This window comes from Lactuca virosa, chromosome 2, assembly GCF_052849685.1.
Source record: "Lactuca virosa cultivar CGN04683 chromosome 2, Lactuca_virosa_CGN04683_v6, whole genome shotgun sequence".
Lineage (NCBI taxonomy): Eukaryota > Viridiplantae > Streptophyta > Magnoliopsida > Asterales > Asteraceae > Lactuca > Lactuca virosa.
This window is the reverse complement of record NC_136427.1, coordinates 151,035,522-151,051,020: the sequence shown is the minus strand read 5'-3', so window position 1 is coordinate 151,051,020 and position 15,499 is coordinate 151,035,522. Positions and strand designations below refer to the sequence as shown.

The 15,499-nt window shown below is 44.6% G+C and overlaps 1 protein-coding gene across 1 annotated transcript; it reads right to left on the bottom strand.

Moving 5' to 3' along the window:
- LOC145159607 (uncharacterized) lies at positions 1-3,744 on the bottom strand. The gene is made up of 3 exons (XM_079078622.1): positions 2,960-3,744; positions 458-2,349; positions 1-357 (listed from the first exon to the last, which is right to left on the bottom strand). The coding sequence occupies exons 1-2, from the start codon at positions 3,705-3,707 to the stop codon at positions 494-496; spliced, it is 2,604 nt and encodes an 867-aa protein (XP_078934748.1). The 5' UTR covers positions 3,708-3,744; the 3' UTR covers positions 1-357; positions 458-493.
- Positions 3,745-15,499: the final 11,755 nt, after the last annotated feature.

Below are 15,499 nucleotides of genomic sequence, written 5' to 3'. Positions count from 1 at the left end.
TGATAAGATTAAACCAATAATATATAAATATAAAATAACCATTAGTTATCCATTTATACAATATAAATAAGAAACATGAAAAGAAAAATCTTAAAGCCACAACACTCTTATCACCCTCTTCCGGCGACAAACAGTTGTACTTTTTTTACATTTCCAGTATATAACCCTTCGAGCTCTTTTTTCAAGGATAGGATAACCCACAACGACGTTGTCGAAAGGAAATGTTTGTACCAAAATGATTGATGATGTGAAGTGCAATGTTTAAGACCTTATTAAAATGAAATGGTTGTAAATGAACAACTTTTCAAACATCTCCTTGAGGAACCTTCTTAATTAAACTCGTACTCAAAATAAAACCTACATAAATAGATATGAAGTTGTTATGGATGTGACATAGGATTGTTATAATGTTGGGAACGTTTCATGATATTGAAAGAGAAATAAAAACTATACTTACATGGTTGTATCTTGCAAACAACAAAGTTATGGGAGTCTAATAATTAGTTGGGGGTGGAGGAGAACCATAGATGTATACAGGTGGAGGAGGTGATTTTACTGGTGGAGGTGGAGACATGTAGTGGTATGGAGGTGGTGGCGACTTAACGGGTGGTGGGGGTGATGTGTAATGGTATGGAGGTGGTGGAGATTTCACAGGTGGTGGAGGTGATGTGTAGTGGTATGGTGGCGGTGGGGACTTAACTGGTGGTGGGGGAGAGGTGTAGTGGTATGGTGGAGGTGGGGATTTAACTGGTGGTGGAGGAGATGTATAGTGGTATGGTGGTGGTGGGGACTTAACTGGTGGTGGGGGAGATGTGTAGTGGTATGGAGGTGGTGGAGATTTCATAGGTGGTGGAGGTGATGTGTAGTGGTATGGTGGTGGTGGGGACTTAACTGGTGGTGGAGGTGAAGAATAATGGTACGGTGGTGGTGGAGATTTAACTGGTGGGGGAGGCGATGTGTAGTGGTATGGTGCTGGTGGGGACTTAGTTGGTGGAGGAGGTGAGCTGTAATGGTATGGTGGTGGTGGGGACTTAACTGGTGGTGGTGGTGAGGTGTAATGGTATGGAGGAGGTGGAGATTTCATGGGTGGTGGAGGTGATGTATAATGGTAAGGTGGTGGTGGGGATTTAATCGGTGGTGGTGGTGATGTATAGTGGTATGGCGGTGGTGGTGACTTAATTGGTGGAGGAGGTGAGGTGTAGTGGTATCGGGGTGGTGGAGATTTCACGGGGGGTGGGGGTGACGTGTAGTGGTATGGCGGTGGTGGGGATTTCACCGGTGGAGGAGGTGAATTGTAGTGGTATGGTGGGGGTGGAGATTTCACCGGTGGTGGTGGTGATGTGTAATGGTATGGCGGTGGAGGGGATTTTATAGGTGGGGGAGGTGAAGTGTAATGGTATGGTGGCGGTGGAGATTTCACGGGTGGAGGTGGTGAAGTGTAGTGATATGGTGGGGGAGGCGATTTCACCGGTGGTGGAGGTGATGTGTAGTGATAAGGTGGGGGTGGTGACTTCACCGGTGGTGGTGGTGAAGTGTAATGGTATGGTGGTGGTGCAGATTTCACTGGTGGTGGTGGTGAAGTGTAATGGTAAGGTGGGGGTGGAGATTTAACCGGTGGTGGAGGCGATTTGTAGTAGTATGGGGGAGGTGGTGATTTCTTAGGTGGTGGGGGTGATGTGTAGTGGTACTTGGGAGGAGACTTCACTGGTGGTGGAGGGGAAGTGTAGTGGTATGGTGGTGGTGGAGATTTGACCGGTGGGGGAGGAGATGTGTAATGGTATGGGGGAGGTGGTGATTTCTTAGGTGGTGGGGGTGATGTGTAGTGGTACGGAGGAGGTGGTGATTTCTTAGGTGGTGGGGGTGATGTGTAGTGGTACGGAGGAGGTGGTGATTTCTTAGGGGGTGGGGGTGATGTGTAGTGATATACTGGAGGAGACTTAACGGGTGGAGGGGGAGACTTGTACAAGTAAGTGGGTGGTGGTGATGGTGGAGATTTGTAATAATATGGGGAAGGAGTGGGCTCTGGTTTTGGCTTTGGCTTCTCACAAAGCGTAGAAGGAGTCTTAGGAGCATATGCAAATGCTTCAGCCTCAAGGACAACCTCATAAGCATTTTTGGATTTGACCTTTAGCACGGCACCCTTCAAACCACCATGAAGATTTGTTGGAATATTACATTTGGTTCCCTTTGGTGCCATATGAAGCTTAGCTGTACAAGCTTTTGCTCCTCCATATTTGGAATAGTCTAAACCCTCAACAGTAATTGCATATTTGCCATTGATCTTAGTCTTTCCATATGCAAAAATTTCTTTCTGGCCAACAGCCTTGCAAGTAATTTCGACAACAACACCTTTTTCAACACAAATAAAAAAAAAGTCAACTTCATGTATATTTTTTGGTCCACCTTTTGTAATATGGTTACTATAAAATTAAAACATGTTATGCTATGCATGATATGACTTTGGGTTTAAATACTTAAATTAAATAAATATTATTAACTGATCTTATACAAAATAATCATAAATATATAACTTATAATGTAGACTTTTATAAAAAGAATATGTTGAAACCTTAGCATGGTATCTTTATTTTATTTTTTTTGAAGTATTATAATTTATATTGTATAATAAGAAATCAATATATGATTATATGTCTTAACAAGTTAACTCAAAAATGAAATTTTAGAAAATTAGAGCTTCATTTTATGAGAAATATACATATCTTTCATTTTGATGTTTTATTTATTTATTTTAAAATGCAAGATAGTAAACGAATAAAACCAAAAGGTAAGATAAATATTTTCTGAAAATTAATTTTCTATATGTCTATATGTATCGTTGGGTAAAAGAGATGTGGAAAACTAGAAACATAGAACATGGGTCAACCATCAAAGCACATGGATACACATCAATTCATATATATAAAACAGTTAAGGTAGTGCGAGAAACTAAAGTTTATACCTTTGAGGTGGTGCTTGGCGTGTGATTGGATTGGGTGTTTCCAGTCATAGCAGCTGTAGCAGTAAACTTTGCCCACGACCTTTACAATAAGTTTCTTGTGGTGAGGGTAAGGTACGGGGTGGTAGGATTTTGGTGGTGGTGGAGAACTGTAGTAATAGTGTGGGGGAGACTTTATTGGTGGTGGTGGGGATTTGTAGTAGTAAGGTGGTGGTGGAGAATGCACCGGAGGAGGAGGAGACTTGTAGTAGTATGGTGGTGGTGGTGACTTAACTGGCGGTGGTGGAGACTTGTACAAATATGGCGGTGGTGGTGAATGCACCGGTGGAGGTGGAGACTTGTACAAATATGGTGGTGGTGGTGAATGCACCGGTGGTGGTGGAGACTTGTATAAATATGGTGGTGGTGGTGGAGACTTATACAGATATGGTGGTGGTGGTGAATGCACCGGTGGAGGTGGAGACTTGTACATATATGGTGGTGGTGGTGAATACACCGGTGGTGGAGGAGACTTGTACAGGTATGGTGGTGGTGGTGAATGCACCGGTGGTGGTGGAGACTTGTACAAATATGGTGGTGGTGGTGAATGTACCGGTGGTGGTGGAGACTTGTACATGTATGGTGGTGGTGGTGAAGAATAGATATAAGGATCAGCCGAGACAGCTATAAGGTTAGCAACACCAAAGACAGTTAATGCGATGACTATAGGCCATAAAGGGGCCCTGAACGGGACACCGGTGGTAACTCTCATGGTTCACCGGTAGTTAGAGAGGATGGGGTTGAGGGAGGGAGGTTATGCTTTTGGTAGTAAAGCTGAGAGGTATAAATAGCAAGTAACACCAAGAGAATATGCCAGTAATTTGTATATTAAAACACTTGTCAACGCTTCCAAGGCCACTAGGCCACATTCCTCTTTTTTTAAGCGCTCGTTCTCAAGAGTTACTCGGACAATTATTTGGGTTGACATTAAATTTATTTTATCTCAAGCTTAACTTGAACTATTCAATAAACGAGCTTTGTATATTTGACTTGTTTTCATTTGAATAAGGAGTCACTGAGAATCAGAATATACACACCTTAATGTAGCTACTGTTGGGTTACCTCAGGGTAAGTGGAGTCAAATGATAGACCATGATTTGATTTTACATTGTTTTAAAAATAATATTTAAGGCATTTAAGGATTGAGACTACTGTGAAGGTTTGAGCTTCATAAAGATACAAATACCAGGAAATTTCGACGGATATGGTTTCTGTGTCTATATTAAGTAATTATCATAATTCTTTTGTCTGTTTGCGTTTGTACTGGTGCATTTATTTATAAATTGAACTTTATTAAGTGCATATAGTTTAAATTGAAAAGGCATTGTTTGTATTTATCAACATAAACTTACAAACTTGATTGCTAACATTCTTACTGTTTACTGTAATGTTTCTATTGAATCTTACAATCAGATCTGAAAGTTAACGATAAAACCAACTTTAAAACAAAAAAAAAAAAATGAAATTAATGAGTAATGAATAAATAAAGTACCAGTTGCTTATTTCTCTTAGCTAGTGAATAGTAGACCAAGAATAGAGCTATCCTGGAACTCTTTTCTAATGCCAACCAAGTTTCTTTTATAATTTAGTACTTTACCCTTCATTAATATATCATATGTTAAAAAAGTTCCAAAATGTGTATGATACATTTTATCACGTGGTAAAACTCCCAAAAAAAAACGGTATAAAACATATAAATTAGAAAAGTAGGAAATAAATAACGTTGTTTCACATGTCAAATATATATTTATAATATTATCTTTCACATATATTTGGATGCTAATTAAAAATAAGAAAACTTTAAGCTTTAAAAGTTGTCATGTACTACTGATAAAACATCCTTACGGAGACTCCCATTTTTACTTACTTTCCTAAAAGGGATAATGACTTGCTAATGTATTTTTCGATTTGTACACATTTCGTCACTGAGTTTTTTTTCGTTTACATTACCCTTCAACTTGTTAAAATGTACACATTCAGTCCTTATGACCGGTTACTCCAGATTAGCACGAAAAATGACTTAATAGGGTAATATATTTCTCATTTTGTACACATTTATTCCTTAATATTTTTGTACATATTTAGTCCTTAACATTTTTTTGTTTCAAAATAAATCCCTTTTTTGTACTCATTCAATATTTATGAATGATTTCTTTAGGTTTTTCTCACGACATCTTACGTGGGACAATCATTGATGAGGTGTTTGGGGTTGTTGATGCTTATATCCAACGCGATCTCGACTGCTTGGTTGCATAGGTCTTGTGGTTTGGCTTAGGTCTTGTATTTCGATCATCGTAATTTTTCATACAATATCATATTTTAACGATCTTTATATCCACGTGTTCATTTTTTGAGTCTATTACAACTTTCATTAAGATTACTCCCGTTAAAATGTAATATATTTTTTACTTACGATTTAAAAACAAACATCCATATATGCATCCATAAAAAACGTATGGACATGGGAAGACGCAGAAATACATAGTAGGTGTTGCCGAGATGAAATAAGTGTTGCCGATACATGAAAAATAGGTATAAACAAAAAAAAAATCGAAAATTTTTCCATTGTGAACAGAAAAAACAGATGTTGTTGGTGCAACACTGGGACGATGCTAAATCCGCCCTCGCATATGGATATAAAAATTGTAAGTAAAAATATATTATTTTTAATGGGAGTAATCTAAATGAAAGTTATAGTAGACTAAAATACTAACACATGGATATAAAAATCATTAAAATCAGAGATCGTATGAAGAAGTTATGACATTCAGAACACATGATCTAAGCAACCAAGTGGTCGAGATCGTGATGGATATAAGCATCAAAAGCCTCATACACCTCATTAATGAATGTCCCACGTAAGATTTCGTGAGAAAACCTAAAGAAATCATTCATAAGTACTGAATTAGTACAAAAAAATTACTTATTTTGCAAAAAGAAAAAAATATTAAGGACTAATTGTGTACAAAAATATTAAGGATTAAATGTGTACAAAGTGAGAATTATATTACCCTATTAAGTCATTTTTACCGGGTAACCTGAAGTAGTCGGTCATAAGGACTGAATGTATACAGTTTAACAAGTTGAAGGGGTAAATGTGGACGAAAAAAAAAACTCGGTGACCAAATGTGCACAAATCGAAAAATATATTACCCTTTTAAGTCATTATCCCTTCCTAAAACATACAAAAAGTGATACTAATTATTTCAAACGAATTTAATTTTTAAAACCATGTGTCATGCTCCTGGTGTGTGGTGACACTTGAATGAATTTTCTAATTCATCTTTTTCTCATTCAACCTAATTGGAGGGGATTAGTGCCATTGATACGATCAAACTAGGTGCAAGATTTGCACTCTTCGTGTAGCACCTGGTTCCTGGTATGTATTTTATTTAAGTAATTTCGCATTTTTGGCCATGGACTCGGCGAGTTGAAGGACCAACTCGCCGAGTAGAAGCGGGATGAGACGCGGGATTTAAGTGATGGACTCGTCGATTCGGGTCCCGGACTCGACGAGTAGGCTCTGACTGGACAAAACCCTAATCTGAGGGTTTGCACCCTATTTAAACAACCTTATACAGCCTCCATCGCCCCTTTATGCTCCCAGAAACCCTCCATAGCAAACCCTAAGTGTTTTGGTGCAAGATCTAAGGCTTTTGAGTGATTTTTGTGGGTTTTGACCTCAAGGAAGGAGGAAGAGCATAGAAGGATCAAGAGGAGACTGAAGGATTCGAGTTTGGTTCATCATTTGCAGTCTTTGAAAGGTATAAAGTCTGTACCTTGCTTACTTGTTTGTTAGATCCCTTTTTGGGGAGGATTTAGGGCTTTTAAGCCATATGAGGTGACCAACCATGATTTGCAAACATGGTTGGGGGTCAAGACTTCGGATCTAGCACTTGGGGAGAGTCACAAGGCAGATTTGGGTTGCTTTTGCACCCAAGGAAGGCCCCATGCAACAAAAGAGCCATTTTAGAGCCTTTTTGGCTCAAAAGTCCCATGCATGCACGTAAAGTTCGTAACTTTACGTGCTAGATCGAGCTTAGGGGCTTGGATCTATCATTTGGACAAGTGTTGTACATCAGAAATCGAGGATTTAGGGTGTGGACGTTATCGACTCGGCGAGTCCGTTCTTGGGACTCGACGAGTCGAAGGCTTTGAGTCCCATATCTGTTGAGGGTCAAAGAACTCAGTTGGGTGTTAGAAGGGTTGTAGCAGGACAGAAAGAGTGACCCAACGCATTGGACTTAGTTTTAGACCTGGAGTTCATGGGACTCAACGAGTGCTAGAACAGACTCGGCGAGACCAAGGCAATCTTCTTATGTTTGAAGATGAACTCGACGAGTTGTTCATACAACTCGGCGAGTCAAGGTCAGGACTTGTTCTTCAGTTGAAGGCGAACTCGACGAGTTGTTCATACGACTCGGCGAGTCGGATGAATGTTCATTGATGTTCGTAAAGAAGGGGAACTCGTCGAGTCGTTGCGAAACTCGACGAGTCGAGTCGTGGATAAGGACGAGTAAAGGGAAGGGACTCGACGAGTTGACGGCCCAACTGGGCGAGTCGGGTCAACTGGAAGTTGACTTTGACTTGGACTTGGTTGGGGGTAAAATAGTCATTTTACCCTAAGAGTAGATATCAGATTCTGACTGAGTGTTTTGTGGGGATTGTAGCCGGAGGATTTCCGGAGCAGCAGCAGACAGAGGTTTCCCGCACAGATTATCAACAGCTACTCGTACGAGGTGAGTTACCTTCCAGTAGGGGTGGGTCTAAGGCCACAATGCCGGCCCACCAAAGAGGGGTATTTAGAATATGATTGTCTTTGTGATAATTATCTTGGTCTGGTTACGTGCTTTGGTCATGAGTTTTATCTGTATGATATGTTACGTGTATAATAGGGATTAGTTTCCCTGACAGCGGTCCTTAGGACCGAAGGGTAGGTCAGTACCCGGATATGCCTGACTGTATGTTTATATCTTGTTGTTGTATGCTAGTGGTAGGGGTGGAATAGTCCCCAGCTACCGGTTGAAAGATACCGATGACAGTTACCGGTTGAAAGATACCGATGATGATTACCGGTTGAAAGATACCGACGACGATTACCGGTTGAAAGATACCGACGATGATTACCGGTTGAAAGACACCGATGATATTGTATGGTATGTGGTATGATGGGGGAACTCACTAAGCTTTGTGCTTACGATTTCAGTTTTGGTTTCAGGTACCTCTTCGTCTATGGGGAAGGAGCCGGCGGCGTAGCATCGCATCACACACACACACACACATGATTTCCGCATGGTGTTTTCTGGGATTGTACTCTGATATGTTATTATTTTATGACTTGGGTTTTCAGACATGATACATTGTTTTATGAGATGATGTGTTTTCACAGTATTTTCTTATGAATCTTCTTATGAGTCAGTTAATTAAAAAGAAATTTTTGGACTTGAAAATTGAGATGTTACAAGTTGGTATAAGAGCCTTGGTTTGAGGGATTCGGACACACCATCGGGGGTGTCTGGACTCAAACTGAGGGGCTAAAAGGTTTTTACAAGGAAAATGGTTTTCTAAAATCTAAATGGAAGGATTTTAAGAAAGACGAAGTGTGTGATGCATGCGACCGGCCGGACTCAAGTAAGTTTTCCCCAAGATACCCATACTTGCTATGTTATGCTATATGGTTTTGATTCAGAAAACTGCATGCTAGAATAGGACTAAGGATCTAGGAGGATGCCTTGTGTGCCTGATATATGATTCTGAGAATTGCATGCTAGTTAGGGCTAATGGTCTAGGGAGGATGCCTTATATGCCTGTTGTATGAGCTGTATGATAGGACAGTTTAGTCAGCAGTAGGATAGCCTGATTAGGTTATGCCTGATGCGGTTACTCGATGCACGAATGCTGCTTGCTTTGTGCTTAAGGGGTCCTGGCTAACTTTAACTAACTAGTGAGCGGTTATTTAACAGTACTCGCAAGCTAGTTAGGGAAGGGAAGTAGGGACTCCTAGTGCAGCTGATGGCGTAGAGTAGGTCAGAGAGTGCCCTAGGAAAGCCTGGGATGAGACTAGATGGAAAGGGATATTGGTTAAGGGACCTGGTGGAGTCGAGACAGTCCTTGAGGAAAGTACGGATAGATGTGAAAGGTAGTATGGGCCCGTACTACTGGAAGCAGAGGATCCGTACTCGAATCAAGGAAGGTTGAGACAGAACCGGGAACCTTGGAGAGTGTTTTAGACCTCTCGAGAGTATGTATGATCCTGACATTTATGCGTGTATTTTCAGCATGGTGACCACGCGACATGGAGCAGGAGGTTCCGGATCAGGATCAGGATCAGGATCGGGTGCAGGATCCGAGCAGGTTGATGACGAGCTGCGCGAGTTCATCGCGTCTGAGATCACGAGAGGCATTCTTGAGTCGACCCCGGTCATTTTCGGGTCGATCAAGGAAGGGATTGTTGAGCTAATGGAGGATCGCCTCCGGGCATTCAAGAGTGATATGGCGTCTAGCCAGACGAGTACGCGCACACTGTCCTTTAAGGACTTCTGTGGGAGTGGTGCGCCGGATTATCACGGGGTGAAAGACCCCATCGCTGCCAGGAGATGGATCGCAGACATTGAGTCTGCGCAGTTGACGAGCTTCTGCCCGGAAGGGTCGAAGGTCCGCTTTGCTGCGGGATGTTTGAGGGACAGGGCCAGAGATTGGTGGGAGTCGGTTGGCGACTCTCTGGGAGCCTCGGCTGTTGAGGCTATGACCTGGTCAGACTTTGTGACCAGATTCAGGGCGGAGTTTGCGCCAGCTGTGGAGCTTCAGCAGCTAGCCATGGAGTTCTTGGACATGAGACAGACTACCGAGACTGTGGCGGAGATCACCGCCAAGTTCCGGGAGAGGGCATTGCTGGTGCCCCAGTATGCGGGTGATGAGGACATGAAGAGCACCCGCTACCATGACATGCTACGAGCTGACATCCGGGAGCATGTCAGTTTCTCAGCTTGCCCTACCCTGGATTCCATGATTGCCAGGGCTAGGGAGAGGGAGATTGATCTGGAGCACATCCGGAAGTGGAAGGTAGCGGAGGGGCTGACGACGGGGGCTTCGGGGAAGAAGCCCAAGGGATCCGATGGTAGGCCGAAAGGCCAGTCAGGGCGGGACCGCTGTGAGAAATGCGGTCGGTCACACGAGGGAGCTTGTCGCACTGGGTCGGGTTTAGGCTGCTATAAGTGTGGTAAGGTTGGGCATTTTGGCAGAGAATGTACTGCCCCTACTCCTGCGATTCAGATATCAGACCTGATTTGCTTTCATTGCAATCAGAAGGGCCATAAAAAGGCCAATTTCCCTAGATTGACAGCAGTCAGTACAGATTAGGACCCATAGTGGGGGAGAGCTAGTGGTTCAGGGCGAAAGGCCACAGCGAGGACCAACTTTAAGTTCGGCAACGAGGGCTAGGCGCTACCTCCAGCAGGGTTGCGCAAGTTATGTCGCCTATGTTATGGATACCCGGTAGGCGGGTAGGGCGACGGTGGGCGATGTGCCCATGGTACGAGAGTTTGCGAACGTATTCCCCGAGGAGTTGCCTGGGATACCTCCGGAGCGACAGGTGGAGTTTAGGATCGACCTAGTCCCTGGTGCGGCTCCGATAGACAAGGCACCGTATCGGTTGGCTCCTCCTGAGATGCAGGAGTTGTCTACACAGCTGTAGGAGCTGTTAGACAATGGATTCATTAGACCGAGTAGTTCTCCCTGGGGACCCCGATTCTGTTTGTGAAGAAGAAGGATGGGTCGCATCGGATGTGTATAGATTATCGGGAGCTGAATAAGGTAACGGTGAAGAACCATTACCCACTCCCGAGGATTGATGGCCTCTTTGACCAGCTACAGGGAGCGTCTTGGTTCTCCAAGATTGATATGCGTTCAGGGTATCACCAGATGAGGGTCAGAGAGGAGGATGTGTAGAAGACTGACTTTCGGACACGTTATGGTCACTATGAGTTTGTGGTGATGCCTTTCGGGCTCACCAACGCTCCTGCCGTGTTCATGGATCTCATGAACCGTGTGTGCAGGCCGATGCTGGATCGGTCTGTGATAGTTTTCATCGATGACATCTTGGTCTATTCCAAGACGCAGGAGGAGCATGAGGAGCATCTGCGAGAGGTTCTGGAGACTTTGAGAGGGGAAAACTTGTATGCTAAGTTCTCCAAGTGTGAGTTCTGGTTGCGCGAGGTGCAGTTTCTTGGGCACCTTGTCAACCAGAACGGGATTTCGGTAGATCCGGCCAAAATGGAGGCCGTGATGAGATGGGAAGTTTCGAGGTCTCCATCTGAGATTTGGAGTTTCCTAGGATTAGCCGGCTACTATCGGAGATTCATCCAGGATTTCTCCAAGATAGCCGTACCCCTGACCAGGCTAACGAGGAAGGTCGTGGTCTTTCGTTGGGGGCTTGAGCAGCAGGCTACATTCGAGACATTGAGGCAGAGATTGTGCGAGGCGCCAATCTTAGCCCTGCCAGAGGGCATGGAGGATTTCGTCGTGTACTGTGATGCGTCCATCTCGGGTTTGGGCGCAGTATTGATGCAGAGAGGGCATGTCATTGCTTACGCTTCGAGGCAGCTGAAGCCTCACGAGGCGAACTACCCGACGCATGATTTGGAGCTGGGGGCTGTTGTGTTCGCCCTCAAGATTTGGCGTCATTACCTCTATGGGGTTCGTTGTACGATTTACACGGACCACAAGAGCCTGAGGTATCTCATGGACCAACCAAATCTGAATATGAGGCAGCGTCGGTGGCTTGATGTGGTAAAGGATTATGACTATGAGATCCTCTACCACCCGGGGAAGGCCAATGTGGTGGCCGACGCTCTTAGCCGCAAGGCAGCTCCGATCAGGGATATCTGTCTGAGGATGACAGTGGTGACTCCGCTGTTGGAGCAGATTCGGGAGGCCCAACAGGAGGCCATGAAGGAGGAACATCGGAAGAGCGAGCGGATTGTGGGGCATGTTTCCTCCTTCGACTATGATAGTCGAGGGTTATTGACTCTTCACCGTAGGGTGTGGGTCCCTTATCATGGAGGCGTGCGCCAGATCATGATGGAGGAGGCACACAAATCCAGATTTTCTATCCATCCCGGAGCGACGAAGATGTATAGAGATCTTCGTCCTGATTATTGGTGGCCCTGCATGAAGTAGGACGTAGCATGGTATGTGGAGCGGTGCTTGACCTGCAGGAAGGGAAAAGCCGAGCACCAGAGGCCACACGACAAGATGCAGCCGTTAGATATTCCCATGTGGAAATGGGAAGATATTACCATGGATTTCATCACCAAGCTTCCCAAGACTGCACGGGGAGTGGATTCGATTTGGGTAATCATGGATCAGTTGACCAAGAGTGCCCATTTCATATCGATCCAGGAGAGTATCTCGGCCGAGAAGTTGGCCGACATCTATATCCGAGAGGTGGTAGCTCGGCACGGAGTGCCAGTTTTAGTGATTTGTGACAGGGATGTGCGGTTCACTTCCAGGTTTTGGAAGAAGTTTCATGACAAGCTGGGTACTCGTCTGCATTTTAGCACCGCCTTTCACCCGCAGACGGATGGTCAGAGCGAGCGGACCATCCAGACGCTAGAGGATATGCTGCGGGCATGTGTTTTAGACTTCAGAGGTAGCTGGGAGACCTACCTTCTGTTGGCGGAGTTCTCGTATAATAATAGCTATCATGCGAGTATCGACCGTCCTCCCTTCGAGATGTTATACGGGAGGAAGTGCATAACCCCGATATGTTGGGGTGAGGTTGGCCAGAGGGTCATGGGGAGCAGCGAAGTGGTGCTCAAGACGACAGAGAGGATTCAATAGGTTCGGAGCAGACTTCAGACTGCTCAGAGTCGGCAGAAAAGTTATGTCGACAAGCGCCGATCGGACCTGGAGTTTCAGGTCGGGGATACGGTTCTTCTGAAGGTGTCGCCATGGAAGGGCGTCATCCGATTCAGGAAATGGGGCAAGTTGGGTCCCAGGTATATTGGACCCTTCAGGGTTATAGCCCGGGTGGGCAAGGTGGCATATAGGTTGGATCTGCCAGCCGAACTCAGTCAGATTCATAGCACTTTTCACGTCTCCCAGTTACGGAAATGTTTGGTGGACGACTCGACAGTGGAACCATTAGAGGATATTCAGGTCGATGACAGCCTGAATTACATCGAGCGGCCTGTAGCGATTCTCGACCGGAAGTCGAAGGATCTGAGGAACAAGAGGGTCGAGCTGGTAAAGGTGCAATGGCAGCACCGGAAGGGCTCATAATGGACTTGGGAGCCGGTGGATGAGATGATGGCGCATTACCCAGAGCTTTTCCAGGAACGAGCAGCAGACTTCGAGGACGAAGTCTAAAATAAGTGGGGGAGATTTGTAGCACCTGGTTCCTGGTATGTATTTTATTTAAGTAATTTCACATTTTTGGCCTTGGACTTGGCGAGTTGAAGGACCAACTCGCCGAGTAGAAGCGTGATGAGACGCGGGATTTAAGTGATGGACTCGTCGAGTCGGGTCCCGGACTGGACGAGTAGGCTCTGACTGGACAAAACCCTAATATGAGGGTTTACACCCTATTTAAACAAACTTATATAGCCTCCATCGCCCCTTTATGCTCCCAGAAACCCTCCATAGCAAACCCTAAGTGTTTTGGTGCAAGATCTAAGGCTTTTGAGTGATTTTTGTGGGTTTTGACCTCAAGGAAGGAGGAAGAGCGTAGAAGGATCAAGAGGAGACTGAAGGATTCGAGTTTGGTTCATCATTTGCAGTCTTTGAAAGGTATAAAGTCTGTACCTTGCTTACTTGTTTGTTAGATCCCTTTTTGGGGAGAATTTAGGGCTTTTAAGCCATATGAGGTGACCAACCATGATTTGCAAACATGGTTGGGGGTCAAGACTTCGGATCTAGCACTTGGGGAGAGTCACAAGGTAGATTTGGGTTGCTTTTGCACCCAAGGAAGGCCCCATGCAACAAAAGAGCCATTTTAGAGCCTTTTTGGCTCAAAAGTCCCATGCATGCACGTAAAGTTCGTAACTTTACGTGCTAGATCGAGCTTAGGGGCTTGGATCTATCATTTGGACAAGTGTTGTACATCAGAAATCGAGGATTTAGGGTGTGGACGTTATCGACTCGGCGAGTCCGTTCTTGGGACTCGACGAGTCGAAGGCTTTGAGTCCCATATCTGTTGAGGGTCAAAGAACTCAGTTGGGTGTTAGAAGGGTTGTAGCAGGACAGAAAGAGTGACCCAACGCATTGGACTTAGTTTTAGACCTGGAGTTCATGGGACTCGACGAGTGCTAGAACAGACTCGGCGAGTCCAAGGCAATCTTCTTATGTTTGAAGATGAACTCGACGAGTTGTTCATACAACTCTACGAGTCAAGGTCAGGACTTGTTCTTCAGTTGAAGGCGAACTTGACGAGTTATTCATACGAATCGGTGAGTCGGATGAAGGTCCATTGATGTTCGTAAAGAAGGGGAACTCGTCGAGTCGTTGCCAAACTCGACGAGTCGAGTCGTGGATAAGGATAAGTAAAGGGAAGGGACTCGACGAGTTGACGGCCCAACTCGGCGAGTCGGGTGAACTGGAAGTTGACTTTGACTTGGACTTGGTTGGGGGTAAAATAGTCATTTTACGCTAAGAGTAGATATCAGATTCTGACTGAGTGTTTTGTGGGGATTGTAGCCGGAGGATTTCCGGAGCAGCAGACAGAGGTTTCCCGCACAGATTATCAGCAGCTACTCGTACGAGGTGAGTTACCTTCCAGTAGGGGTGGGTCTAAGGCCACAATACCGGCCCATCAAAGAGGGGTATTTAGAAGATGATTGTCTTTATGATAATTATCTTGGTCTGGTTACGTGCTTTGGTCATGAGTTTTATCTGTATGATATGTTACGTGTATAATAGGGATTAGTTTCCCTGACAGCGGTCCTTAGGAGCGAAGGGTAGGTCAGTACCCGGATATGCCTGACTGTATGTTTATATCTTGTTGTTGTATGCTAGTGGTAGGGGGTGGAATAGTACCCAGTTACCGGTTGAAAGATATCGATGACAGTTACCGGTTGAAAGATACCGATGATGATTACCGGTTGAAAGATACCGATGATATTGTATGGTATGTGGTATGATGGGGGAACTCACTAAGCTTTGTGCTTACGATTTCAGTTTTGGTTTCAGGTACCTCTTCGTCTACGGGGAAGGAGCCGGCGGCGTAGCATCGCATCACACACACACACATGATTTCCGCATGGAGTTTTCTGGGATTGTACTCTGATATGTTATTATTTTATGACTTGGGTTTTCAGACATGATACATTGTTTTATGAGATGATGTATTTTCACAGTATTTTCTTATGAATCTTTTTATGAGTCAGTTAATTAAAAGGAAATTTTTGGACTTGAAAATTGGGATGTTAGACTTCGAGTGAGGGCCGACTCCCATAGAAAAGAAGGAAGAAACAGAGAATTTAATTCGAAAGCCTCCGTATGATTTGT

Excerpts from the sequence above, each read along its gene's own strand:
- LOC145159607 (XM_079078622.1), bottom strand. The coding sequence starts at position 3,707 with ATGAGAGTTACCACCGGTGTCCCGTTCAGGGCCCCTTTATGGCCTATA. Across the intron at positions 2,350-2,959 it reads CGCCAAGCACCACCTCAAAG|GTGTTGTTGTCGAAATTACT; the intron begins GTATAAACTTTA and ends GTGTTGAAAAAG.